This window comes from Aphanomyces astaci (assembly GCF_000520075.1).
Source record: "Aphanomyces astaci strain APO3 unplaced genomic scaffold supercont1.55, whole genome shotgun sequence".
Taxonomy (NCBI): Eukaryota; Oomycota; class Saprolegniomycetes; order Saprolegniales; family Verrucalvaceae; genus Aphanomyces; species Aphanomyces astaci.
Window position 1 is genome coordinate 78,846 of NW_009798318.1, and position 26,989 is coordinate 105,834.

Consider the following 26,989-nt stretch of genomic DNA (forward strand, 5'->3'; position numbering starts at 1 on the left):
TAGGGACAGTCTGCTTCCTATACTGCATCACTTCGTAAGATGGTGCATACTTCTGGAATTGGTGCTTATAATTTCAGAGACATGGAAATATTCTGGAACACTAAATCCATCACACACAACTTCACCTCTGCAAATACATCGAGTCTTTGGACTGGGGGTCTAATCATCGCATTCGATGAAATAATTTTACAGTAATCGACACCAACGAATCACTATTTTTTTTCTTCATAAACTTGTCCAGGTATACATACTTGGAGTTCTTTGGCTAAAATATTCACTGACAAAATGAATATATGCATTACCAAAGTTTATTATCCTACTCAGAGTCGCCACCATCGTCACTTGAATTGTCGCTGTCATCTGATGACTATTCATCGGATACGAGTGTATCGATTTGCACAAGATGCTCGTGCAACTTCTTCAACTTCTCTTGTGCAGCACGTACACACCCTTTGATGGAGTTAGGTTTCAGGTTGGCAAATGCAGCTTCGAGGCGAACTTTCACATCCGCGAACTTGGTCATGTCCGTGTATTGTCGACCAACCTCACCCTTCACAATCGCCTACACAGTTTCAATCGGCTGCAGATCCGAATGATGGGGAGGAGTGTACACAACACAATGCCCACAACGCTTGGCCATTTCCACGATGACGGGGTGAATGTGTGCTTTAATGTGAGATGCCAGCATATCCCACAGCTCACTCTTGAACTCCTTACCAGTGGTTTGAATACCGCACAAATGATATGCGTCCAGCACGATGGACTTGCGACGTCCACTCGTTGGTGTTGACTCGCGCAGGCCTTTGTGGTACTTGGCGTTGTCGAGTACGATGAGGGCTTTGGTAACCCCGCTAGCATGCATTTCGTCCAGAAGGCGACCGAACCACTTGACGTAGTATGCGTGATCGAACATGCCGTGGTAATCTTTCGGCTCCTTTCCTCGGGACTTCCCTCCGGTGAAAATGTCGAGAGCCATGACCTTGCTGGCCATCGTTGGGGAGTCGAGTATCCCGGCAACGAAACAATATCGCCGACCCTTGTGCTTCTCCTTGCTCTGGACGTCGTGCTCGTCGGATGGGTCGTACAGGTCTTGATGGTGGGAATTGTAGTGATGGTGTATGTACTATTCGTCCGTATACACGACGTTGGGTCGTGTTGCAGCCGTCGAGTGTTGATGCATGAGTTTCACATACGTGTCGCGCGCAAGGGCGTTGGCCTTGGACAGGTGGTATGTCGAGGAGCCCTTCCGGTGGCCTCGCTTGTACCCTTGACCCTTGAGGAACCGTTGCACGGCACGATAGGATGCTGCGAACTGCTTCTTGTCATCCACATCGATGTCGAGGACACATATCTCCTTGAGGTACATCATGACCTCGACAGCCGTTGTGCGCGTTCTGGTTGCGCGACGGTCCCGTACAAACTGCTGGACCATCTGGGTTACCAGCTTCGTGCGTGGCCCTTTAGTTATGTGTGTCGTGCGGTTACCAGAAGGAGTAGCAGCAGTCACAGTCTGTGAGGCCTGGTACTCCCGCCAAACATCCTGCACGAGGTTGCGACCAAGAGCGTGCGCAACTTGTTTCGATGCAGCTTTAGTGTATTGGCTGCGGAACCATGCATGCAGACGAAGAATGTCGAGTCGCTCTTCACGTGTCACAGTGCGATGCCTCGCAGTCTTGACAAAAGCAAAGCACGCGTCGATAGATGGATCCATGGAGTAACAATGAAGGCAATGAAGGATAGTCCTTGACACGTAGTCTATATTTATACTTGAGAGGAAATAGAAATGGAGAGTACCCCAATGTTGCCATATATAGAACCTCTATAAACGAATATTCAATTTTGCGATTTCACGATAAAGTTACACAGGATATTGAGTTGCCGGGTGAAAATTGACAGTCATTCTGCTTCTTCATCCAGTTTTTTTAAAGAGTTATCTAGTTTGGTGGGGATCAAATGTCACAGTACAATTCCCCTCGAAATTCCATACAGATTACAGGTGGTTTCATTGAAATCCAATCAAATTTGACTTAGATATGGAAACATAACAGTTCAATGGTGTCGAGAACTGTTAAACAACGCACCCAACCGTTATTCAAGTTCAGTACTTTAGACGTTATTCAAGCCTGAGAAGTTTTTTTAACAAGAATTTACTTGTGTTAATCCTGGAATTGCCAAAAAAGGTGTAAAGCACAATATATTTTGCGGATATCGTGACATTCCCTGTCACATATATATGGATGGCGTGCATAGTTGTTAACGTATAAAACCAATTTAAGAACACTTTTTCCGAGACGCTGCCGTGGAAGGAACGAAGCTCAGCATGAATGCATCAGATTCAAATTCCAAAAAGTGTTTGATGAGGCCAAAGCGGAGTTGATTCCTTGGACATTCAAATAATCGTGTTTCAAGGTGTATTTGACAGGCATAAATTTCATTTAATTGTACTCAAAACGTGAAAACCAGTTAATGGTGCACACTATTATCTTAACGTTTGTATACCCATTTGCATTTTTTTGTGGTTAGGTTATGTAATTTCAGAAGTTAAATATTAACTTCATACAGGTAATGCAATTATACTGTTTTGAGAAACAAAACAAAACAAGTCAGGCGCCAAAATCCATTACGTATATTAGATTAAGGAGGTTTTCTCCCAGTATTTTGACTACATTTGATTGGCTGATTCAAGTGGTTCGAGCATCTTAAATTGGTTTTCTACGTTACGTTAACATAGTAAGATTAAAGTACTGGATAAAACTGTAACGGTAGCGAGCTTCACAGAGTAAATTGGAAGTGATTAGATTGTCGTCTTAAACTACGAACTACGAAAATGTATACTATACTAAACTACATGAAGTAAATCTTTTTCTCAACGGCTTCTTCAACGGCCTTGCCCGATAATGGTGCGACAATCTTTAGCTTGTTCGACAGTCTTGCCATCGTTTTGTTAACGATGCAACAAGCTGTATTCTTGGTCGGAAACCTTGCCATCGTTACATTCTCCCCCGGTTGTCGACTTGGTAGCTTGGATTCTTGAACGCAGGTCTTCAAGTAATCGATCGAAATGGGAAACATGCTTGATGTTGCGCTCGTGCTCAGGCAAACCATGCCACTTGACCAAGTACTCTTTCTTCCGATTGAACTGTCGTTGCTTTAACAGCACTTCAACGATGTGCAGTTCATTTCCCGCGTCGTCGAGAATGATCGGAGTTGCTTTGGGTATTGGTCTTCCTTGAATTAGTTCTGGGTTTTGAATATGATGCTTCAAGCGATCCACATTGAAGACATCGTGAAGCCTGCTCATGCTTTGTGGCAGCTTCAACCGCATCGCATCGGCGTTCACAACTTCTTGCATCTTGAACGGTCCAATGAATCGTGACATGAGCTTCGCGATTTGATTCTTGATTTTGACTTGATCATGCTTCAAAGGAATGTGTCGCGTCACCAGCATCACTTAATCGCCTTCCTTGAACTCTACCAACGATCGCTTCATGTCGTAGTAGTTCTTCTGTCAAGCTTGTGCTTTCTCGATGTTGGCAAGTGTCATGCGCCTTGGCTGGAGTGTACTGAAAGGCTTCAAACATTTGGCTGGCATCATGACTACACTGTAAGTAGGGCCGAGTTGCAAGGCGAGAAAAAGCTCCGCACTTCCCCCCGGGCAGTCTGGCTAACCTCAAAGGTCCTCCGCAACTTCCACTTCGACTCGTCTGGATACTCATGGAGCAGCGCAGCGACTTCTACGAAGCTAGATGGATGACAAGCTACTTTCGATGTCGACATGACATCGTACAGATTTTATGATAACAATGCTGGCGTGTTGTACAACATATAGATAGAATAGGAACAATGGTAATAATGCGGTGAATGTGGTGTGTGCTGTGAGTTCAAAATGTGGTGAATGCGGTGCTAGCATTATGCAGTGCGTGTAGAACGGTGGGTGAATAATGGTGCATGTAATGTGGCGCGTGTAGTGCGTGCGGCGTGTTCAGTGATTGGTGTGGTGCGTGCGGTGCTGTGCGTGTAATTGTGGTGGTGGTGCGGGGTGCGTACGGAGCGTGTTCTGCGTGTGTGGGAGTGAGGAGGACGATGGCGTAAACTGCATAAGCATTGGCATGGCGAAACATGAGCTGGATGAGGTGAATGAATGGTTATTGTGCATATTTAGTTTAGACCAAGCATTTGATGCAACTGATTTACTGTGACTGTCGTTTCGTGGTGTTTTGATGGCTCCAGAGCACTAATGACGACGACGTAAATATCATGCATCCATTGACGTTGACTTGATGCTATATTTCGATGTTATCGTTTTAAATTACGACATACTAGTACTAGGTTTCGGGGTAATCGCCAATACGTTAGTTAGTACATCAGCAAACCTTCGCCAAAATAAGAACGCACTTAACAAATATTACATTGTATATCCAATCTTTGAACAAAACCACAAATTATTGGAGCGAGATTGATTGGCACAAATTCTCTCGGTATTCCGTATCAAGCCAGATAGTATTCACTTTCCATTAAACAGCGCCACCATGAGTCTTGCTCTTGGAATGGAATCAATCGCCATGGACTGGTACGCTTTCTTTGACCTTTTGCTCCTTATCTTATCATTCTCAAGGTAAGCATAACTAACACTAAATTTCAAAGTGTCAAATGTTTGATTTTTTTAAGTACGATAGTCTTTGTTAAGTGCGCTCACATTAGTTTGCTGATATACCCCCACGTTTCATTCAGAAACAGCAGCAATCAGACCAGACTGATCACATTCATTTGGAGCTGTGTCGGCCTGTGGCGTAGGATGGATCTCAGCCTACGCCACAAGCTGACAAATTTTCACCGAGGACGACTGGTGGCTTGAACCTACTGTACACGATTGAATCGTGGCCACGAGGCTTCAATTGAACACCCTGTCGCTGAGTCGTTGCACTCATTCGCTGCGTTCTGTTGAATGCAGCAAGGCTATGCCGCTACACTATATTTAGACCAGCTATTCCCATCGTTAACAAACTCACCGATAATACAACATGCCCATATTTGTATACTAAAACAAGCATTTCTAGCTTTGAATTGCAATAAAATTCAAAATATTGAGTGAGCAGTGAAAAAAAATACGTTTTTGCACCGACGCAAAAGGTTATAACCACTGAACAACCCCATCAGTTCGCCTACGATAATGAAATATTGATACGATAATTCACACGCAAATCCATTACTAGTATTCAGTTGTCATTCCGTTAGCCGTAACAACACTCAGGCATCTCGATTTCATGCTAAAAGTCAGAGTTTGAAGGTACGAAACCTCCAACGAGTTCCAATGACGCATAATTGAGGCTTTGAGCTCTTCTTTCGAGTCATACTGCTTCCCACCAGCATACACTTGCTGAATAAGATATCCACAAACATTCTCGATGGGGTTCAAGTCGGGAGACAACGCTGGCCAGTCCATAACCACAACACCTTGTTCATCCAAAAACGCTTTTGTTGCGTTGGCATTGTGAATGCTTGCATTATCTTGCTGGAAAACGAAATCAGTGCCAAAACGAAGCTGGGCTGCAGGCAGCATGAACTCGCCAAGCGTGTAGATGTAGTCTTGGGCTGTTTGTGTTCCTTCAACGAACACCAATCGAGTCGTTCCGTTCGCCCAAATACCTCCCCACACCATGAGCGAGCCACCACCATTTTGACGACTGAAAACCGTTTTGACATCACGTTCAACGCAGTGCCAATACGATTTAAGACCATCGGGGCCATCCAGGTTCCACTTCTTCTCATCGGAGAAGACAACCGAGCTCCACTTTTCGTTTCCGTAGTCGACCATTTCTGATGCCCATTCTTTGCGACGAAGCATATCCATGGGGGTAAGTTTAGGGGCTTTGCTCATCTTAATGAACTCAAACTTGTTGTTGGAGCGTAAGTAAGTGGATTTGTGCAAGTCAAGGTCGAGTTGGTCGTTGAGTTTAGCGGCACTCAATGTCTCGTTGGTACCTGTGCGATACAGTCGCCGCTGTTGTTGAGCGTTGAGCTTCTTCGGGCGACCTTTTTTGTAGTTGTTTCCATACGAGGTGGGGTCCTTGAGATAGTTGGAGATTGTGACATGGTTTCTGTCGAGTCTACGTCCGATTTCACGCACACTGAGACCCTCCGAAGACCAAGCCAATGCTTGACCTTGTTCAATCTCACTTAGTTGCAAAGCACGTCCCATGCGTCCGACACAAGGTAGGTTTGGAAGTGTATTACACGATTTACAATGCGTGTGAGCCAAACTACACTTATACACGTGGCCAAATGTGGTTTGAACGCGTCAGTCACCATGTGGTTATAACCTTTTGCGTCGGAGCAAAAACGTATTTTTTTTCACTGCGCACTCAATATTTTGAACTTTATTGCAATTCAAAGCTAGAAATGCTTGTTTTTAGTATAGAAATCTGGGCATGTTTTTGGATTAATTTAATTTTCAATACTTTGGAAAAAAATTGAGAAAAACATGGTGGTGATAACCTTTCGCGTCGGACTTTAGTACTCCCTCAACTTCCCAGGACATGACTGAAATTGGGATTCAGTACCTCCGCAAACATTATAACTTGAAAACACTTTACATGATCGGTTATATTCCAAACCAATTTTATTGTGAGAACGACGAAAGTCGTTGTGAATCTGACAAATTTCGTTGTGATGAAATCCTGTACTCGTCGGGACCCAACTCACTTTCGATATCAAAGTAGCGTTCGATGCTGTCGAGAACCCCATCGCCACCTTCGCGGAGAGTCGGCAACATATGCCTCAGCTTTCGTCGGTTTGCCAGAGGTTCAGAGCCCGGGAATTGGATGACTGCAGCTGAACTCGTGAGTAGCGTCCGAATGATCTCGAAAGCTTGTCCTGGGTTGGTAATAGGCCATTTCACGAAAACATGTAGTTTCTCCGTGCCTTCTCCTGTGACTTCCGAGAGCCAGAAGAAGTGCCAGTGGTCGTTCAGGGCTGTCAACAGAGCCACCACTGGATCTGTGGTAAGCAGGTCCAACGCGATGAGCTTCGTCAAGGCCTGGAACATGGAGCCTGATTGAATGGACTCCTTCACTTCGACCACCATCCTTGCTCCAGGTAACACCCTTAAATCGTCAGCGTTACCCCTCAAGACTTCGTCACTGAGAATGACCAGGTCCGTACGTCCAGCGAGGTGGATATCAAGATGGGGAATGTAAGCGGTGAGGAGGTCGGGGGCCTTTTCAACCCCAACCACACAAAGCTTCTCTTGCGCGAGCACATTGCCAATGCCGGTTTCCATATACTCACGGTATCGAGCTCGTTGCTGGCTCTCGGTTAGCGCAATGGTTTGACCAGCAACGTCGACGGTTTCCCAGTGGAAGGAATCAACCGTAAAGCGGTCTTCATCAGGGTATGGGGTCGCGGACCAGTATTTCACCCACATGTTCATGTTTTGCAGAAACTCGACGCCGTTTTTGGAGTTCATTTGCGAATGGACATATCTCTTCTGCTTGGTCTCCACCATTTGCTCTTGAGCTGGCGCGGCCAACTGCGTCGTCGACGACTTCTCGTTCGCGACAGCAACAGTCACCAACACGTGAACTTCGCCTTCGTTCGGTAGAAACCTCGTTCCAAAGTGCATTGCGTTGTCGATGCGCGACAATGGATCCATCGTGTCGAAGCCTTTCAGGTCGTCGAGCGTCAAAGCTTTGGCGCCAGCGAGGTTCAACCACGCACCTTCCTTGAACGCAAGGTAGAGATCCAGGTCCTTAGAATCGCAGGTAATTGTGTTGGCGTTCTTCTCCTTGATCTTGTCGTTGAGCTTCGCCACAAGCTCCGCACCCTCGATGTCCACAATGAACGGGCACCCATCCCCAACAACAATGCAGGCCAAAGTCGGCATAGCGTAATTCAGAAATGGATTCAACATCCAGAAACCTGCATAACATCATGTCGTTGAATTCTGATTCCAGAAACCTGTAAGATTTAATTGTGGACCAGTACCCGTTGAATTCTGATTCCAGAAACCTGTAAAATTTAATTGTTGACCAATACTCCCCGGAGTAGTTATTACTGTAATAATTGTTCTTCTCAGAAAACACTGCATTTTGAGTATTTATATGCTTCCACCTCTTTCTAGGGGTTACTGTAAGTGGTTAGCGATAGCGAACCACTAGCGAGCGATACAGTTAACCCCGGAGATTTAGCATCGTATGTACTCACGGGGGATAGGACGGAGTCCCAGGTTACAGGGCTACGGGCGAAAAGGTGTATCCGGATGGGATAATTCCCTCGTTGAAACAGTATTTGGAGTGGAACTGTTTTAATGAGGGAATTATTCCCACCAAAATGCTTGGGTACAGGTACAGTACATGGGGAAATTGCGGTAGTATCCATCTGGCGATTTACCATGCACCCCTTGATCGTGTTTTCCCTTTGGTTTATTTCGGCGTTGGCAACTGCCGGTAAACTGTCGGCGGGGGATTCAAAGGACGACAAAAATGGCTGAGGGGTTGGCACCAACCCATCGTCCGCCCTGTCGCAGCCATTCCCGTAACGTTACTGCCAATCGTCCCTGTGTATCATCCGGTGGTTGTGGTGGGTCGTCCACTGCTAAAGAAGGGGTCAAGGTTGGTCCCGCCACGCCACAATCGAATGAAAACTAAAGGGGTATACTGGAGGGTGTAGTTTTACATTACTACCGCTATCTATTAGGGAGGTTTCGCAAGTCAATATATACCATCTCTCTACCCATGCAATTTTGAGGCTTGCAATTTCGAGGCTTGTTTGAACTTAAGGCTACAAATTGATCATGTTGATGACTTTGCAGTATATTGATACGGTAGCTACTGTACCGGGAAACTAGGTCACACACCTGGAACTATTCGCTATAAACGTTACGTGCCTTGGATAGAGAGCTCTGTGCAATCCCATGCACTTCCTTGCCTTACATAGCGCGAGGCATTGTCTTCCTCTTTGCAGGAATACAATTACTTGGAATCGCATGACAGGCTGTCAAATGTGTAACTGCCGCCATTGTCGGTTTCACTCTGCGCGCACATGGCCCGCGATGTCAAGTCCAAGCCTGGTTTGAGACATCTTCATATTCACAGACGGAATCTTACATGTCATTCATGCGTAGCTGTGTCACTGGTGCGACAGAAACTGTTCCGTGCCACCGCTGGTATGACCCTCCATGAACAAAGCCAACTGGCGTCGACACTAGAGACAACTGGGAACAACGTTCTCGAGGTACATACATTACACGGCCTAACCAAGCAATTGTGTGTTCACGGTTGTGTAGGCAATACAAAAGATGAAAAAGGCAACGAAGGCACAACAGAAACACACCAAACACACATCCGTCAAGGTACTGACTTGTCAAGCGCAGCACAATCTCCATAGTTATCGACTTTTGTGATAGTTTGAATGGCTGCACGACTTGGCTCATCTTCGAAAGCTTGAGGACGTACGTGGCTTTTCCGTTTCACCATAGCTTTGCATTGTGGGCCTACATAACCTTGGAGGGGATTGTGTGCCTGCGATAGACAGCCACCAAAGAGCTCGATGCACTTTTAATCAAGTACCTCAACGACGCTACAACCACATGTTCGTCAGGTGATTCGTATATCATTATCCCCCGATTAGAGAGTAGTTAGTAGTTCATCCTCGAATTGCTGCTGGCAGGCCAGTCCTGTGCACCAGCCCCGCACCACAACAATGACCCAACCACCCCCCACTCTGGTGCCGGCCTCGCCCCTGAATTGTATTCCGACCTGATGGACTCTTGGGCATACGTTTGTAGATGGCTTGGATGATTACGGTAGTGCGCTGCAGTCGTTTGTGGACCACATGCAGCACCATCGGCTCGACTGGATCAAGCAAATGCATGCCCACAGAGACACGGTACGTACGTCCGTAACGACTGTGCGTTGTCGTGACGTTGGCATGATATGATGATGGTCGAATTAGAGACACTCGATGCATCAACTGGTCGCTCGAGTGCATGCGGACAAGGCCGTTCAGGGCCCCACATGGATGGCGCGCGTCAAAGTACATTCCTCCATCCTTCCGTGCATGTATTTTAAGATCCTGACCAGTACATCTCTCTGATCCCGGACCTGAGTTTGACCCGAGTCGTCCGTATCTCGCTCACCTGATTCTGAGTCGAGTCGATTTGTATCTATTCTAATTCCGACCTGATGCCGAGTCGGACATGCAAGACCTTGTATTCACGGCTAGTATATCAACTCCTAGGCGGACCTGCAAAACGTGATGATCGACGCTATCGTGGGCCATCACGTGGTGTGGGAGCAATTGGCAACCGAAGCTAGCGCCACCATCCAAACATTAACAGCAACAACAGTCACCCTCCAACCATGTCTTCGCTCAATGGGGCACACCAATACTGGCAACCAAGATATGACCGGTACTGTCTGTACACATCAAAATGCTAAGAAACTTGTTCATCGCATACGATGTCCACGGTACATAGAGACCGACGACCATAAGTCCATTTTGGACAAGCTGGGGGGAGTGGAGTGCCCTGACGTGGCGTTGAAAGCGTCGTTGCAGGTCCAACTCGACGCGATCCACCAACGTCACAGCCACGTACGTTTGTCCAACAAGCTCCATACCGCATTGTTTGCATCGTTTGTTATGTAGGAGTTGCAGCAACTGCACCAGACGTTTCTCGCCCAATGTGGTGAGCCAAATGCGACCGTCGCAATGTCCAAGACTGGCGGGTGGTCTGACCACGACCACGACCGTTACATCAAACTGTTCAAGGACTGTGACCCCAAAGGCATCCGGAACGACCCGTTTTTGTCACGCGTGGCGGCTCAATTGACCAATCACAACGTCGATGCGATTCGACACCACGATACGTGGTACCGCTGCGTACGGCGCGTGGCTACACTAAAGCAGGATCGGTGAGCCAAGATATCGATTTCTACAATAGTACTAGTAGATGGAAAATATTAATATCGTATGCATGATGATGCTGTAGGTTGAATGAACATGCACGACGGATACAATCGTTCCTAGACGAAGCCAGCGCGGCGATGGCCGCGGCGACCGCGGCGGCCGTGTCCGCCACAGCAAAGGACGAGGAATGGGCCCAGCGGATGGCAGACCAAGCGTTGATGCATGCAAAAGTCGAGCGGTTCAAAGGTATATATATATGTATAAATGCGCGAAAGTACAGACGACACTGTTTATATACTTCGAAGTAAATTATTATTTATTATTTTTCTGAAAATTATACTGACAATGACTGGATCATATTTGTAAAGGTAAACGCGATGCCAAGGCAGACATGGCCGCACATCAAGCCGAGATTGCGCGGTTGGAAGCCGACGCGATTCAAGTGGCAGCCGATCGAAAACGGCTCAAAGAGCACGAGCTCAAAAAGAAACTGTTGCAGGACCACAGGTATAATCATATTTCAATCTCAGAGACCATTACTATGAATAGTATAGTATCGAATTTTTATTCAAAACTATATTATTTCAAAATTGCGTATAAACCTCGCGTATTATTAGGAGCTGGCAACGAGTCGACATGTTGGCCCAAGACGAAGCGACTGCATTGAAACGAGCTATTGAGGTGGAGGAACTCAAGGAGCGGGATGCTGTCAATGCTGAGCGTGTGGCTTTTCGAGTGGAAGAATACGAGGTAAAGCACTGAAAGATGCATGCACTAACTGTAATTGCTGATATTGGTGGCATATATTGGTGCTTATCACGAAATTGCAGCAAAAATGCGACGATGCCAAGCGCAGGGCTATCCAAAGAGCCGACGACGAGGCCGAGCGACTGCGGGTGTTGGAAGCCATCAAGCAGGAGACCCCATATGCGGAAAAGCTAAATCAGATCGAGGTATGCCACAAAACAATTAGCTTCGAACGAGACACTAACGAGAAGACAAACAGATGGACCCCGAGCGGACACGACAGCCCACGGTCGCGTTTACAGCCAACGTCGACGCTATCCAAGACGGCTTGGGAGTTCACGTATGGCTACTTGCATCAGGTGTCAGTAGCGTCATGAACGCTTGTAGGAGACCGGGTTATTTCCGTCGCATGGGTATGACACGGATAAGTTATTCAAAGACGCCCGGTTCAAGCTTGGCCTGGCGCTGCGGGTACGTGAGGAAACATGCATGTTCGTTCTGACAGCGGCAGGAGCTGATGGCTGCTCCTTGTCACAATGCAGGATGCTGGGCTTGGATCCACCGACTACGCGAGAAAGGCCATGTCAACTATCACGGTTCGGAACACAGGGGCGTATCGGCATACCCCGCAGGCGCCCACGCAGTTGTGGTGACACTCGTGGAAATAAGCAATAATGACATTTGATTGGCTGGAAAATCGACTTCAACGTGTTATATTTTATCCAATCACAGTTGAATATCCAGATCTACAGCTGACATTTCGAAATTTGCGCGCGACAACCCAATGCAAGGGGAGAGGAAAGGCCAAGAGAAGAAGATGAAACATGGACGCGAGAAGACACTACCGAAGAAGCCACCACTGAAGAAGAGGAAGGCCATGGCAACGGACATCAAGTCGAAGGCTGTCCAGCGGCGGAGTGACAAGCAGCCGGCCGGACGGCCTGTACCCCGCACGAAGAAGACCGAAGAGCGATCGGATCTGTGCAACAACGAGAATGCGTTCTATCTCAAGCTGCTGATGGTATCCCCGACGCGTACTCGTCCCCAACTGAAGACTCGGAAAGTCCCCGATCGCACCAACATGCGCGTTCCCAACAAAACCCGCAGTCGAAAGCATGTTGTGCTTGGAGATGAGTGCCGAGTGCTTTCCTATGACGACGACGACTCGGTGGAGATAGCCAGGGACCATGCGCCAATACATAACCGTGTGTAGTGCTTATTATCGACAGTTGGAAGTTATTCTTGCTGGTAGGTTCAGGTGGCAACCCTCCTCCCATTGCACCAACCATCCCCGGAGAAAAGCCATATGAAGGTACGCAGTCTCCTTGCGAGTCGTAGATGTTTGAGCTTCTCCATAGCAACGACATCAACTCTCAACAACTCTATGGACATGGGTACGGTGTCGGTATAATTCATGTTGGTCGCCATTACAATTTGAATGTAGACATATCGGACGATTCCATCGAGCTCTCCGTCGACGCATTGGAGGAATCGTGTGATTTCGGCGCTCCAGGTATGATGGTATCCTATTGCATTGAAGGAGGATGCTAAGGCAACACAGCTGCGTCTGTCCACAATTTCGACGATCCGTTCTTCGAATCCCTCGGCTTGATCGTCGTACCACCACCGGAAAGTACGTTTGTATCGAGCAGCATACGATGTTATAATCGGGATTTATGCCTTCTCGTAGGAAGCAACACCCCCAAAGCCAGTCCATGTCACAGCATTTCCAGCTTCTCAAGCCCAGAAGGACGACTAAGCCCCACGGCAATTCCATCGACACCACCGCTTCCCCTTCGACGGCTGTCGTTTGACCCCCCTAAACTCTCCGTCCCCGCCGCCAGTATCGACTACATCCACCACGTTCATCGCCAGAACAAGATACTTACAACCTCCAAGACAAAAGGGCGACCTCGCACTTCATCCTCTACGAAACAAAATCGGGCCCACACGATAGAGTCCTCGTCGACGAATGGACCAGGAACAGCAAAGAAACATAAAAAAAAGCGGCCATCCGTGAACAGTGATCGAAGAAAGAGGCAAAACAAGAGTCCTCTACTTCTACCACGCTATGCCACGAGTGCCCTCAACAAGCAATCCGTTACAAAGCATGTCGTCTTGGGCGATCCAGCATCGGCCGCCACTGGGTCGCGGCGGCTCTCTGGACGATCGTCGTCAAGACATGGTGTCCGAGTAAACCAAAATGCGCTCTGCAGTCTCCAACAACTATTTATGATCTAACCATGGAACACAACCGCCTGGACGTCACGAACAGCCGACGGCTATGGAATTGCCAAATTAACAACTACCATGTCATGGGCGTTTGTCGCATGCCCGTCGCTTCGTGTCGTTTAACGAGTGGTCGTGCGAGGACGTACAAACAAATCTTCCTTGGACTCTTCCATAAAGTCTTCTTGCTGCTGGCACACGCGCAGGATCTCCTTCTTGCTTGGTTCTTGGAGGTTGCCACCGATGAGGAGCTCGTCCAAGATGTAGTACGCTTTGTGGAAGTTGAAAATGATATCCAATTCACACACGTTGCCAAAGTATCGATCCAGCACTTCCACAAACAAGTGGATCACTTCGAGCGTGATGAGCTCGTTCTCTTCCTTCGAGATGCACGCGACGAAGTACAGGCTCGCGTACCTACAGACACGAGACATGTCTGTGATCTCATCGAAGTCTGACTTGGCTCCTTACCGCTTGTACACGATCTTCTGGTCCTTCCACTCAATGAAGTTGCATTGCTTCTGCGGGCGGCCGAGCACGAGCGTCGTCACTTCTCGGATGATGCGCGCCTTGTCTTTGAGCGGCACGGCAGAGTACCACTTGGACAGACGCGTCTTCCCTTGACGGGATACCAACAACATAAAGTCAATCTAGACATCGTCACGTCAACTTCGTCCAGCCGACGCATGCCACGAAGTCGGTCTGTATGTACCATGATCGCAAATCTCCCTTGGCTCCAACTGGCACCACGTCGGCAGGGTTGGCCTGAATATCAAATATTAGAGTGTACTATATTGCACAGGTACCTCCAGCAATTGATTTCGCACACACTCCTGACGTACAACGTATTATTAATAATAGTACTTCGAAGTGCAATTTACTACCTACTAGTACCAGCTACTAAGTAGTACATGGAGGCTACTACCTACCACATGGAGGCCACAAACTTAGCGCGGGGATGTTATTGAGCATAGCCCGATTGCTATGATAGTTCTCCCCCTGACTTTGGGAAGGATACCTATGTCACTTTGGACAACAAACCGTAGCAGCCAGCACCACACGTTTTACAATTGTCGACGTCAAAAGTACACATATGGCTTGGAATGCAACTCGCAATATTTGCATGTCACTAACGTAAAAAACCAGTTTAAGATAACATTGTTAACCAATTTAGGATAACTTTGTATTGCCCAATCACACCTCGTTATTTGTTCGAGTCAAAACCTCTGTCATATAATGCTGACCATTCCGTCACGTGAACGAAATGCAAAAACGGCGTAGAAGCCATTTATAATAGTCATTCAAGATTGGTTTGAAGTACCCTAGTCGACACGGGCCACATTGGGCTGGATCTGAGGTTTTGTCGAGTGTTAAACGCAGTGAACATTCTTCCACAACAGAAATATAACTCTATAAAACAATACCCTTGTATACATTATATGCAACCTGTTGTAACCGCTTACCCTAAATACAAAATTTCAATGCTCCAAGATATACATACTTTAAGATAAAATAAGGTTATCCTAAATTGGTTATCAAATCGTGAGTACAAATACTTAGAAAGTATCAAATTTACCTGTGATGTTCTTCGTCGAAACTGATAATTCGATTATGAAGTGAAAGCGGCGCGTCTTGTCTATTGGAATCACTACTAAAAACTCAAATATCGTAACGGACTCAAAAGTTATGTCCATTCTACTCCGACGCCTCCAAAAAAGTTATCTTAAATTGGTTTTTTACGTCGGTAAAAAGTCAAGTGGACGAGCCATGGCGGTGCAATATGCACTTCGACCTGGATGCCATCATTGTTAGTGTCACATCCCAAGGCATCTCGTTGAAGTTTCCACTTTTGAATTTCGTCAAGACCAATACTATCCCATGTCCTCGACCTTCAAGGCAGCCGCGGTGCTGGCTGTTATGGCTATGGCGTCCACAAACGAAATCCCCTACGACTTTGACGCCCCCGAGTCGATTTGCGGGACCGATCAAGCTCAATAGGCCCGCTGTTTACTGTTAGCCGACGCCCAGGCCGTCCAGTACTAACTTGCCCACGCCGTGGCTCGCATTCGCAACTCGGGCGGGATGGGGGGCGCACGGTGTGGATGCGGGGGGTCGGAAGGGAACATGGTCATACGCAACCATTGCACCCCGAACGCCACACACGCCAGCGAGACGACTGCGGGTATTCGGTTCCGAGTGTTCGACGACGACCCCAGAAACAACATACACGTGTGTGGGCACGTTATGTCGCCAAAAGCAGCATGTTGTTTACCCATGAAACATTGGACATTTTGTTGATCAAGTGAAACGTGAACCGAGGGGTCAACTTGACCAAGTACGGATATTTGCAATCGCGTTGGACGATCCATTTACATTTTCCGCCACGCCCTCGCCACGCCTACATTGCGTACCTGAACGACGATGGCGCCACCATCATCGACACATCCATGGCCCCTCGATGCGCAGAACACGACACGCCGGGGCAAACCATCGACACTGAAGGGAGAACTCTGGCTCCCCCGTCTTGAGCTCGCAAGACAACAAGGTCATGGGGCTACACAACTGCTGGGTAGCCACCGGTTGCAATTTGGGCAACAAGATGACCAAAGATCGTCGCGGTGTTGGAGGCCCAGAACCTGTTGCTAAAGAATGCTGTGGCCGCAGACCGATGCTAAACGGACGGGGTGCTTTAGTTAGAGATAGATTCGTGCATCAACGTGAACACTGGCTCACAGGTGATGCATGACACTTCATTTATTCAAATGTTGAGAACACTGCTACTCGTAAACCATTCCGTCACTCGCCTATTTGCGAACGAACGATTTCCCAAAGAAATGCAATTGCACGGCCCTCGCGTCCTTGTCGACGAACTGCACGACAAACGTCGCCCCGCGGGCTTCCAACGCCCACATGTACACACCATCGTTCCCCGTTGCAATCAACCGACGCGCGTACTCTCCATATTGAAGAACCAGGTCCCTGTCTTTGGCTTCATGGTCAATGTACACGGCAACGCCCCCGTAGAACACCGACTCGGTGCTATTATACGTCCCCACGAGCTGGCGCTTGGTCTTATCTGGAATGACCACCCCAGGCACATCCCACGGTTTGTTTTCAAAATAATGGGGGTCACACGGGAGCACGGGAGCGCGGTGGTCGATGGCGGCAATGGCGTTCGCAAACTCGTTTTCGAGGGTGGCGATGGGGATGTCCAAGTACACGCCTAGAATGTACGAGTGTACCAGCGGTATGACCATCTGCGCGCTGAAGAGGCCCCCTACCGCCGCTTCGGCATTCGACATCAGCACCACCCCTAACCCGTGCGAGGGGACGTACCCCGCCACGCCCAACACCCCAAAGAAATGCTCGCCATGCATGACGTCCCCCACAATGTCAAAGCCATAGCCGGCTGCAAGTGAATTGCCCGAGGGTGAGTACGACAGTCCCAGCCAGGGTCCCACGTTGGTCATAAGCGAGTTGAAGCTCTGCCCTGTGGTCATCTCGGCGAGTGTCTTGGGCGATTGAAAAAGCAACCCCCCACTGTCACCCGTTTGGTTTACTGCTTGCTTTGAACGATCGTGTTTGTGCCGAGGCAACAATGCGAGGGACAGCTTGGTCACGTCGTTGAGAGACGCGACCATGGATGACCCAGCCACATACGCTCCCTGTGGCCCCAACGACATCATGGTCGAATTGGCCAATGAAAACGGACCGATCACCGTGCCGTTGCAGAATAAGTGGCCCGACGTGAGCTGACTGGGGGGGGCATCTGCAGGGCGGCCCTTCGTATCGTCCATGTGCAAGGGGGTGGCCACAGCGTCCAATATATAGGCATGCCACGTTTGGTTGGTCACGGCTTCAACGACTTGGCCAAGGATGATCGAGTTCAACCAAGTCGGAGAGTACCCAGACCGAAAGTCATGCGTGGTGTGGAGATGCCGTAGCGCCTCAACCAAGGGGCGGCCAGTGGCGTGCACGGCGAAGGTCACCGCCATGGCGCCGTCCATCATGTTGATGACAGAGTTATGGGACAAGAGGTCGCCCACGGTCGTGTGGCTGGCAGCATATTCGTCCATGAGGGAGAACCACGGCAAGTACATGGAGATTGGATCGTTCCATTCAAGTTCATGGGATTCGGTCTACGTATGTGCGCCGTGAGATTCGTGAGTTGGTGTACCTACTAAAACTACTACTATAATAATAGTTGCGTATACCAGCTTGGCCACGGCCAACGCTAGAAGCGTGTGCGACAGCCCACCGATTGCGAATTGCGTTGATGGTAGCACTGGCAACGACGAATTGACCTAAGTAACCATTATTGTTCATCAGTCTGTCAGATTTCTAGTGACCATGTAAAATATCGTATATTTGAAGCACATAGAAATATGTACCGCTGTGGTTCCGAGGCCTTGTACGATCGCCGTTTTATGCTGGTACACGACGGAGATGCCCATGCCAGGAAAACCATTCGCCTGCATTTGCTTGCGAACAAACTCGATGACATGCGATGCTTTGTCGTCCAACGACATCATTGACGTGCGATTGTGGGAGTGTTTTGTCGTCTTCTTCGTCATGGGGACATGGGTGCTGGGAGAAGGTAGCGAAGGATGCATCCCTCCATGAAGATGCGATAGCAGCGGAAGCATGGGCTGCCACACCGCACTCCGCGCGTGGACAGAGTCCTCCCCGGCGAGGCCAGCCACCGCCGCCCACAGAAAAGTTGCCGCAAGTCCACACCATATTTTGACCATGTTACCTGAGCACCGCACGTTTGGAAATGACGCTTGCTGCCATTCACAACCGCTGCGTTCAACGAGTATCTGCCGTGCTGTACGTGAAGACAATCATTTTCAATGCCATCATTCCTCCACTGTACTGAAAGTGAGGGCCAATTTTGGAGTTACTGGTAACGCTATACGCTACTACGTAGTACGTAGTATTGATATATGTGTTGGGGAGTGCCGAGCGAGGTCATGGAGGTACAGTACCCGACGAGCTCGCAAATGTTGCATGCTAATACAGCATTCCAATTTCAAATCAAATCAATAATCCTACCGGTATAACTACAGTGTACTACTGTAGTACAGTACTACTAATAGTTTTAGTTAGTACAGTACCGTAGTAGTATACTACGTAGTATACTACGTTGTACGATTATTAATAATACGTACTACAAGTACAAAGTTGTTGTCAAACTCCTTCGTTAAACTGGAGGGTACAGTTTCTTTACTGATAATTAATATACCTCGGTGACATTGACGTAAATCTTGGTAGCAAAACAGTATCACTGTAATAATGAGGAAATTATTCGAGCCAAATTCGAATACAACTAAGGAGTAGTCCCGATCAATCATGCTCCGAGTAGAAAATGATTTTCGGCACATCATCGACGCATGCGTTTCTGTTTGGATACTCCGAGTTTGTTAAACTCGATCATCCTTGGCCAAAGATATAGAAACCGTGACCAACCACACGTGACATGCCTACAGTACATCTGGACGCCGTGACCGCCTCCTTGCATATGGACGGACGACTTAAAGGGGCGCCCGCAGACGCCCCCAGTCAGCTTACTTCGGATGCAATGGCATCCATTTTCATTGGCCAACTCAAGGATGATGTCGTTGGGGCCACAGGGAGCGTATGTGGCTGGGTCATCCATGGTTGCGTCTCTCAACGACGTGACTAAGCTGTCCCTCGCATTGTTGCCTCGGCACAAACACGATCGTTCAAAGCAAGCAGTAAACCAAACGGGTGACAGTGGGGGGTTGCTTTTTCAATCGCCCAAGACACTCGCCGAGATGACCACAGGGCAGAGCTTCAACTCGCTTATGACCAACGTGGGACCCTGGCTGGGACTGTCGTACTCACCCTCGGGCAATTCACTTGCAGCCGGCTATGGCTTTGACATTGTGGGGGACGTCATGCATGGCGAGCATTTCTTTGGGGTGTTGGGCGTGGCGGGGTACGTCCCCTCGCACGGGTTAGGGGTGGTGCTGATGTCGAATGCCGAAGCGGCGGTAGGGGGCCTCTTCAGCGCGCAGATGGTCATACCGCTGGTACACTCGTACATTCTAGGCGTGTACTTGGACATCCCCATCGCCACCCTCGAAAACGAGTTTGCGAACGCCATTGCCGCCATCGACCACCGCGCTCCCGTGCTCCCGTGTGACCCCCATTACTTCGAAAACAAACCGTGGGATGTGCCTGGGGTGGTCATTCCAGATAAGACCAAGCGCCAGCTCGTGGGGACGTATAATAGCACCGAGTCGGTGTTCTACGGGGGCGTTGCCGTGTACATTGACCATGAAGCCAAAGACAGGGACCTGGTTCTTCAATATGGAGAGTACGCGCGTCGGTTGATTGCAACGGGGAACGATGGTGTGTACATGTGGGCGTTGGAAGCCCGCGGGATGACGTTTGTCGTGCAGTTCGTCGACAAGGACGCGAGCGCCGTGCAATTGCATTTCTTTGGGAAATCGTTTTTTCGCCGTCCGGTTGTCTATGAAATCGTTGATTGCGTCGATCAAGTATTGATGGCAATGATAGTTAAAACCTTCAAGTAGTGCGTAGCTTTACGCAAGATGATGCTACTAGTAGTACGCAGTAGTCAAAACTCCAAGGGGACCGCTAATATTGCGTATCAACCTGTCCTGTAACAACGTTACCCCACGCCTCTTGTTCACGTAAACCAAATCCACGAAGGCATAGCACTCCCCGTCTACCTTTTGTCTTGCCTAATTAATAGTGTCATTTCCAAATTCTCCTCGCCTCCGACAGCCCACAAACCTGGGTTACGCCGTGCCGGCCTTGATGTTTTTCCACATTCCCATCCCAGAGTACAACCAAGGACCGGTGCTGCAAGGTGAACGGAACGGGTGAACGGAACGGGTGAACGGAACGAAGGGCCGGTGTCGTCTAGCCAAAGTGACATCTTCGACACTATGATCAAAAGTATAAGATCATATGTGTCCAAGCAATGAGAATGACCGTGATATGTAGTGGGGGATGTGAAGGCTTCATTTTGGGGCCACAACCACTTGGATGCCTTTTACCAAGAAGAACGCGATTCAGCATGTGCATCAGCGGAAGTTCTGGCTACGGCTGGCTGAGCGTATGGCAAGTCGACGTTTAGCCGCACGACCCGCGTCGTTAAATGGACGAAAAAAACTCTACATACGAAAGCATCCACCAGTGACACTAGTACTTTATCAGTTGACCACTGTTTCGGAAAAGTGTGCCGTGTACCAAGCAGAGAATTCACTAACGTTGCAGTAATAATATATCAGGAATTCTCGTAATTTTGTTCCTTGGGCTGCCGTACGCAAACTTGCAGGGTAACGTTACGTTTGCAACAACTTGAAATGATAGGGGGGTATGAAGGTAGTTAGTTATACATGTATTGGGGAAACAGTATAGTTAGCACATTGTCGTAGTATCAACATGGGCCTGCCTGCGTTGGTGTTGATGGTGCGTCGAATGTACGTGCGGCCGAGATTGACAGAGTGCATGGACCAAAACAGAACGGACGAATTGGTGTTGTAAATAGCCTGGCTCATTCGTAGCCATGCATACCGTTGCAGGTTTAACACCACTGGCTTGTCCACGTTGACGGTGTCAAACCAGTGCTGGTAGTCGAAGTAGTAGTTTTGAGGGGCACACGTTTTCCACTTGGGGTCGGCGTTCACAATGTCCCACACCAATTGGCCCGATGCCCAGTGCATGACATGGTCCGGCTGCTCGCTTTGGGGGTCTTGGGCGTTAAATGTCACTGTCTTGATCCCACTGGCTTCGGCAGTAAAAATAGCTGCCAGCACGTCTTTGAACGCATCTCGGTTGGCGTAGGGTTTCCACGGATCGTCCATGGGTGCAATGGGGCGCTGGTTGTTGACTAGCGCCATGAACCCCGACTGTCCATCCGGCCCCAGTTCTGGGATGCGCAAAAAGTAGTGCACGACGTTGCCCACTGTGACCTTGGCGAGCTTTCGATTGAGAATGGTCACGGTTTCTGTCTTGGGGTTGGAATTGAACTTGCCGAGGTTGTCCACCCACGCCGTAGACGCCGCCAGCGTCCCCCGCTCCCTCGCAATCCGCCACGTGTTGAGCGCGTCCTTGTCATCCCCCGCCGTCGTGTACACAAACACGACTTTGGTCGCGGCGTCGGCAATGCTGTAGTGGTACGCGTTGGACATGAACAGTTCATGGTCGTCCTGGTGGGCCGTTGTGTAAATGTGCACTTTGGTCGGACTTGAAAACACCGGCAAGTTTGGCTTCACCGTGGCCACAAACGCACTCGTGAGCCATCCGGCGATGGTACTCGGTGTGCGCGCCACGAGCGGACCAAACAACATGCACGTGGTGGAGGAGGATCGAGTCGCCGCGGCGCAGACGAGGGGGGTCAAGGAGGCTTGGCAGGCCGCCACGCACGCTCTGTCGTCGCTTCCCGAAACGGAAGGCGACAAGACAAAGTCGACGGGGATGGTTTTCGCTACCGAAACGACTGCCGCCGTACTCGCCAGCGCTGCGCCTCGACGCAGCAGCGTCTTTGTCGTGCCGGGAAACTGGTGCCCCAAACAAATGCCCGAATCCGACATGTACGTGAAGAATGCCTCGCCGTGGGACCCCACCAAGGCCACACATTCCCCCAACGACGTCACAGACGTGAACGGCATGACGTTGTTGAAGCCGTCTTGCATAGTGAGCGTCACTCGCTCGGGCATTGCGCCGTGCTCGTGGCGAGCGATGGTTGCATTCAGAGTCGCCAAAAAGGATGTCATGGCAAGGGGTGTTGTGGGGAACCACTGGGCCCCCGCCACGTACGAGTAGGAAATCGGGGTCACACGGCTGTCGGGGGACGTGGAAGCATCGACGACGACGGCCACTGTCGTCCATGCCCCGTTGTTGCTGCTCGACGCAGGTTGATTTCGAAACGCGGCAAAGGCGTTCCAGGCCGGATCGAGGTTGTCGAAGCGGGGACCGGGCTTGGATTTGATGCAGCAGCCAAATTGGGACACGACGTACAGCTGGCATTGGCTGTTGGACGCGCACTTGGCACAACACTCGTCGGGGGTGAAGATCGTGCGGATGCATTCCAAATCGTTGCCGTCGTAGTCGACGTTTTGCTCAGCGGGGGCACATTGCGACGGCTGGACGACGCCAGCACTGATGCCGCCTTTGGGAATGCGAACCAACGGGCCATACTTGAGGTAGCACACCCCGCCAGCAAATGCAAACCCAGTGCAACTGGGATTGGCGTCGCAAATGGGACAACACGCTTCAGCGGAGTTTGCTAGTGCCGTCGCCAAGTCGTTGCCTTTGAAATCAGTGTTGCTTTGAATCACCCCACACTCAGCAGAGGTCGGGTGTGCCAAGAGGGCAATCGCAGAGATGCCGGCTGAAACAAAAAATTTCACGCGCATTGTATGTGATGGGGGTCGGCAGTGAAATGCACAATGAGCAAGCTGAAGTTGGGAGGTATGGTATGTGGGGAGTGCGATTGGCGGTTGGAATTGCATGAAACCGCCGAGATTACCATAAGTGCTGGTGCTGCCAGCCCATAAACATGACTAAATATATCTGCTTCAAATAATTATATCAAGCGACTCGACAGTGTAGTAACCAAGGGAAGGGGGCTCGACTTGCTACGAGGGTAGTGGCAGGGGCCCACGATCGATCGATGGAACCCTTGTTCCTTCGCTCCGCGTCTGTTCTAGCCGTGAAAATAGGGGACAAATCCGTTGGCGTTTCCAGACAATAGTTATTTTGAACGGGTGCTGATTCCTTTGACGTTGATGCTCGTATAAGATTGGCAGTTTCACAAGTTGGCACCGATATCTCGCCAGGTCTCCTGGCAAGTGTATGCAGATCTGTTGCATACGTATGCTTCTTGTCCAACTTGCTGTATTGCATATCGAAGTTTTTTACTCCAACGCATGTTCTCCATAGCAACACTTTGGAAGTGGCGTGGTTGCCCGCATCATAGTTAGGGGCGTTCGTTTTCGGGTATTTGGTTCTTACTGGGTGTGCGAGCGAGATGTACCCACAGCCAACTTGTCGTTACCGAGATTTGAAAATCTTTGCCCAGGTGCCGACCACCCTATAGATCTCCCACACGTTTATCGCGTAGATGTAATCGTTCGTGGTGTGCTTGTTCTGATGTCTCGTCTCGAAGTTGGTCCCTAGCAAATACACTGAGCAAATTGTTCAATTTCTGTACACGCAACGCGCGTTAGGTATATACGTATTGGGCTGGACGTGTACGAAGGCCCCTGTTGTAAGTTCAAGTCATTTTCCTGCATATCTGACCAGTTCATGACCAGGTGCAGTGTAGTACACATATAGTAGTCAGTTACCTATGCGCAACCTCAACACGTACGAATTCTCGGAACTTACGTTTGTCGCAGAAGAGATTGTGCCCCCAAGCCAGATTCCAGATCAAATATCCTTGTGATGGATTGATTACTAACTCGTTGACTCCAGTTGACGTTACCAGTTCGTAAAACGATGAAACAAAGGTTTGATTGCACATGTGATGGGATGCAACGGAGTTCGTCGTAAGGATATGCTACTACGACCAATGCTCGTGCGTTAAGGCAAACCCGCACGTAATAACCATCTTATGTAAGACGACCGTTAAGCTTTACACAGAGGGACTTAACATCGTGAAGTTAGCGGCGCAAACGTCTCGACGACGAAGGCAGTATAATTTGGGACAAGGTTGAATGGTCAGTTGATGTAGTGTGGCTAGTATAATTGTGAGCGCGTGAAATGCTTGGGCTTTCCCCTTTGATTAGAATTGTTATTAACGTTATACTCACATAATTGTTTGTGGCATCAAATCCACCAAACAGTGCATCATTCGATCGTTTCACATTGGTCTTGTGTAGTTTAACTTGATTAAAGTTCAGACGGATATAGACTACATTCAAGCAATCCCCTCGAGACAACAAGCCTTTTCAATACAACTCCGCGTGAAAAAATCCTTCTGCCCCCCCCCCCCGTTTCAACTTATTCGTTTGAACCATCCAGCCCTTCTTGCTTTAGGAGATGGGGGACTATCTGGGGGCATATAAATATACTCGTCGAGAATAACTAATGGTGTGTATTGGGGTCGTTTCGTCACCTACATACCTCCATGAACAAGGGAAAGCTACATATTTAATTGCAATACATTCCCACGCCGACAAACGCGATGTTATAGCCGCAGGGAATCGGACTATGATATAAAACTGGGGGGTATTTGCGTTTTTCGTCCTGTATTGCAGAATCGTCGAACAAAGTGGACATCGAAAGGAACGATGCTCCTTGGTGCCGTACGGAATTGTCCATCACATTACAAGAAGGGGCGGGGGTACTTTAGTGGCAAGGTCAAGAATCGGTTTCGGGCGGTTTCACCCTTGGAGTAATCTATCGTTTGCTACTTGACAGGGTGTTCCATCGGCCATGAAGATGTTTCTAGCCACCATCATCGCATGCGTGGCGATGACGTCTGCGGCCGACGACGGCTTCGATTGGCGCCAAAGCTTGAAGGAGCAGCTCGAAAGACTCAAGGAACATCAACTTCAAAACCAACCGAAGGATGCGCTATAGTTGCATACAAGCAAATGCCATCAAGTCCATAACGAAATCATAAGCATTGGAGAGACTCTTCGTTTTCACAAGTAACAATTGCAGAGGTTACAACCTGCGTTGGTAGTGCCAATGTATCGACCACCGCGCTACACTGCTAGTTCTAGCACTCATTTCCCAAGAGTCGACGATGATTATGCAAGCCACAACTCAGAGCATTTGAACAGTCACCGGTTGAAGCGATAGTTTGCTTTTGGGTTTTGCGAGCCTAGTATTACTATCCTAGCGAGTTTGTAAGGTGCAACCAAGGCTGTAAGCTTACTTGACACTTGACAGCATGAACACCAGCTGGATTGTTCACTTTAACTGCTTGCATTTACCGGTGTTAGACAAGGTGAAACACACGTTGGGTGACCAACGCTGTAACTGCAAAATGTGAAACCGTCGTCTGAACCATGTGACGCGGTACTTCCGATGTCCATGTTCTGGGACTCGGTCGGATCTTTCGATTCAGGCGAACACATTCCAAGTGTCCTAGCCGTGAGGAAGCGATGGACTTGGCCTGGCTGGATGACGTACTGCCTACGCCGACCAGCTACGACTGCCCTATCATGGGCGACATGCTCGGCTATTGCGACGGCATTGAGCTCTTCGACAGTGGCGATACCTTTCTGTCCGAGTTGTCGATGAATATGGACACGCCAGTCAACCCCTCACTGCCGCCAGCCCATGCCATTGCCATCCCCCTGAACCCCCCTCCATTCCACATCGCGTTCGATGCCCCCATTCCGGCACTCTATTCGATTCAGTCCGCCATAGAAATCGACCTCACCGACGAAGAAATGCGTTTCTTTCGAGACCTGCACATGCCCCCACCCGTTCCCCCATCGGCATTTCAATCTAGAAGTGCGTTGAAAAAGGTGTGTTCGGTCGACAAGTGCAGAAGACTCGCGCGGACCAAAGGCGTTTGCTCCAGGCACGGAGCACAGAAGAACGCCTGTCGAACAGCACCATCTTCGGGGGGACTCTGTATGAATAGCCACACAGCCATGGTCGGCCCAGTGCAACCGTATGCAACACACCAGGGGGACCGGTGCAGCGCTGTGGGGTGTACAAAAGGTGTTGTTTCCAATGGATCTTGTCGCAAGCATGGCGGCCTCTGTCGAGCGTGATATAGTCTCGTTGAAGATGCCACATACAACACGAAATAACCTGCGATACGGTTGTGACTTATACTAAACGAAACCCCCTCGTTTGAGTACCAGTGGGTCAGTATTTGTCAGAGGTCGCGGTCGTCTGTTATGATCGGGTAAAGCAGCATTGGCTGCGCTGTAGCCTCGTCCATATCGTCGCTGTTATCAAACTGGATAATTCCTTAAAGTGAACAATTTGTTTTGCAAGGGTAAACCTTGAATTTCGATGCAGAATGTTTGTCAGAAACGAGAACTAAAAATAGACCGAATCATGCATGCGACGGCGTCATGGCGAACTTCTGCAACCCGCCGCCACAGCCACTTTCAAACGTGCATCCATCCAGACACTT

General features: G+C 49.1%; 10 protein-coding genes across 12 annotated transcripts; 5 read left to right on the top strand and 5 right to left on the bottom strand.

Annotated features, from left to right (window-relative positions):
- Positions 1 to 562: 562 nt before the first annotated feature.
- Positions 563 to 1,711, bottom strand: H257_14206 (hypothetical protein; the record flags this gene model as incomplete). Its single annotated transcript, XM_009841965.1, has 2 exons — positions 563 to 1,123; positions 1,145 to 1,711. The coding sequence occupies 2 exons, from the start codon at positions 1,709 to 1,711 to the stop codon at positions 563 to 565; spliced, it is 1,128 nt and encodes a 375-aa protein (XP_009840267.1).
- A 7,316-nt stretch (positions 1,712 to 9,027) lies between these two features.
- On the top strand, positions 9,028 to 12,305 carry H257_14207 (the record flags this gene model as incomplete). Of its 2 annotated transcripts, none has more annotated exons than XM_009841967.1 (18): positions 9,028 to 9,067; positions 9,122 to 9,231; positions 9,284 to 9,349; positions 9,404 to 9,448; positions 9,528 to 9,597; positions 9,667 to 9,723; positions 9,785 to 9,885; positions 9,952 to 10,032; positions 10,237 to 10,408; positions 10,475 to 10,590; positions 10,645 to 10,910; positions 10,988 to 11,151; positions 11,274 to 11,412; positions 11,523 to 11,655; positions 11,736 to 11,858; positions 11,912 to 11,992; positions 12,040 to 12,123; positions 12,195 to 12,305. In XM_009841967.1, the coding sequence occupies exons 1-18, from the start codon at positions 9,040 to 9,042 to the stop codon at positions 12,303 to 12,305; spliced, it is 1,947 nt and encodes a 648-aa protein (XP_009840269.1). In that variant the 5' UTR covers positions 9,028 to 9,039. The 2 variants fall into 2 exon arrangements, with proteins under 2 accessions (XP_009840269.1, XP_009840268.1); XM_009841966.1 differs by having other exon boundaries at positions 9,142 to 9,231.
- Positions 12,306 to 12,436: 131 nt separating this feature from the next.
- H257_14208 (hypothetical protein) lies at positions 12,437 to 13,893 on the top strand (the record flags this gene model as incomplete). Its single annotated transcript, XM_009841968.1, has 5 exons — positions 12,437 to 12,820; positions 12,905 to 13,046; positions 13,097 to 13,165; positions 13,214 to 13,285; positions 13,343 to 13,893. The coding sequence occupies 5 exons, from the start codon at positions 12,437 to 12,439 to the stop codon at positions 13,891 to 13,893; spliced, it is 1,218 nt and encodes a 405-aa protein (XP_009840270.1).
- H257_14209 lies at positions 13,832 to 14,647 on the bottom strand. Of its 2 annotated transcripts, XM_009841970.1 has the most exons (3): positions 14,594 to 14,647; positions 14,353 to 14,531; positions 13,832 to 14,298 (listed from the first exon to the last, which is right to left on the bottom strand). In XM_009841970.1, the coding sequence occupies exons 1-3, from the start codon at positions 14,594 to 14,596 to the stop codon at positions 14,004 to 14,006; spliced, it is 477 nt and encodes a 158-aa protein (XP_009840272.1). In that variant the 5' UTR covers positions 14,597 to 14,647; the 3' UTR covers positions 13,832 to 14,003. The 2 variants fall into 2 exon arrangements, with proteins under 2 accessions (XP_009840272.1, XP_009840271.1); XM_009841969.1 differs by having other exon boundaries at positions 14,353 to 14,647.
- A 1,247-nt stretch (positions 14,648 to 15,894) lies between these two features.
- Positions 15,895 to 16,372, bottom strand: H257_14210 (hypothetical protein; the record flags this gene model as incomplete). The annotated part of the gene is made up of 2 exons (XM_009841971.1): positions 15,895 to 16,057; positions 16,293 to 16,372. The coding sequence occupies 2 exons, from the start codon at positions 16,370 to 16,372 to the stop codon at positions 15,895 to 15,897; spliced, it is 243 nt and encodes an 80-aa protein (XP_009840273.1).
- A 203-nt stretch (positions 16,373 to 16,575) lies between these two features.
- Positions 16,576 to 18,648, bottom strand: H257_14211 (hypothetical protein). The gene is made up of 3 exons (XM_009841972.1): positions 18,273 to 18,648; positions 18,096 to 18,185; positions 16,576 to 18,020 (listed from the first exon to the last, which is right to left on the bottom strand). Exons 1-3 carry the CDS (start codon positions 18,630 to 18,632, stop codon positions 16,686 to 16,688), a joined length of 1,785 nt encoding a protein of 594 aa, XP_009840274.1. The 5' UTR covers positions 18,633 to 18,648; the 3' UTR covers positions 16,576 to 16,685.
- Positions 18,649 to 19,496: 848 nt separating this feature from the next.
- Positions 19,497 to 20,990, top strand: H257_14212 (hypothetical protein; the record flags this gene model as incomplete). Its single annotated transcript, XM_009841973.1, has 3 exons — positions 19,497 to 20,375; positions 20,659 to 20,743; positions 20,881 to 20,990. 3 exons carry the CDS (start codon positions 19,497 to 19,499, stop codon positions 20,988 to 20,990), a joined length of 1,074 nt encoding a protein of 357 aa, XP_009840275.1.
- A 279-nt stretch (positions 20,991 to 21,269) lies between these two features.
- H257_14213 (hypothetical protein) lies at positions 21,270 to 23,317 on the bottom strand (the record flags this gene model as incomplete). The annotated part of the gene is made up of 1 exon (XM_009841974.1): positions 21,270 to 23,317. Exon 1 carries the CDS (start codon positions 23,295 to 23,297, stop codon positions 21,270 to 21,272), a length of 2,028 nt encoding a protein of 675 aa, XP_009840276.1. The 5' UTR covers positions 23,298 to 23,317.
- A 1,858-nt stretch (positions 23,318 to 25,175) lies between these two features.
- H257_14214 (hypothetical protein) lies at positions 25,176 to 25,467 on the top strand (the record flags this gene model as incomplete). Its single annotated transcript, XM_009841975.1, has 2 exons — positions 25,176 to 25,244; positions 25,306 to 25,467. 2 exons carry the CDS (start codon positions 25,176 to 25,178, stop codon positions 25,465 to 25,467), a joined length of 231 nt encoding a protein of 76 aa, XP_009840277.1.
- A 530-nt stretch (positions 25,468 to 25,997) lies between these two features.
- Positions 25,998 to 26,618, top strand: H257_14215 (hypothetical protein; the record flags this gene model as incomplete). The annotated part of the gene is made up of 1 exon (XM_009841976.1): positions 25,998 to 26,618. One exon carries the CDS (start codon positions 25,998 to 26,000, stop codon positions 26,616 to 26,618), a length of 621 nt encoding a protein of 206 aa, XP_009840278.1.
- Positions 26,619 to 26,989: the final 371 nt, after the last annotated feature.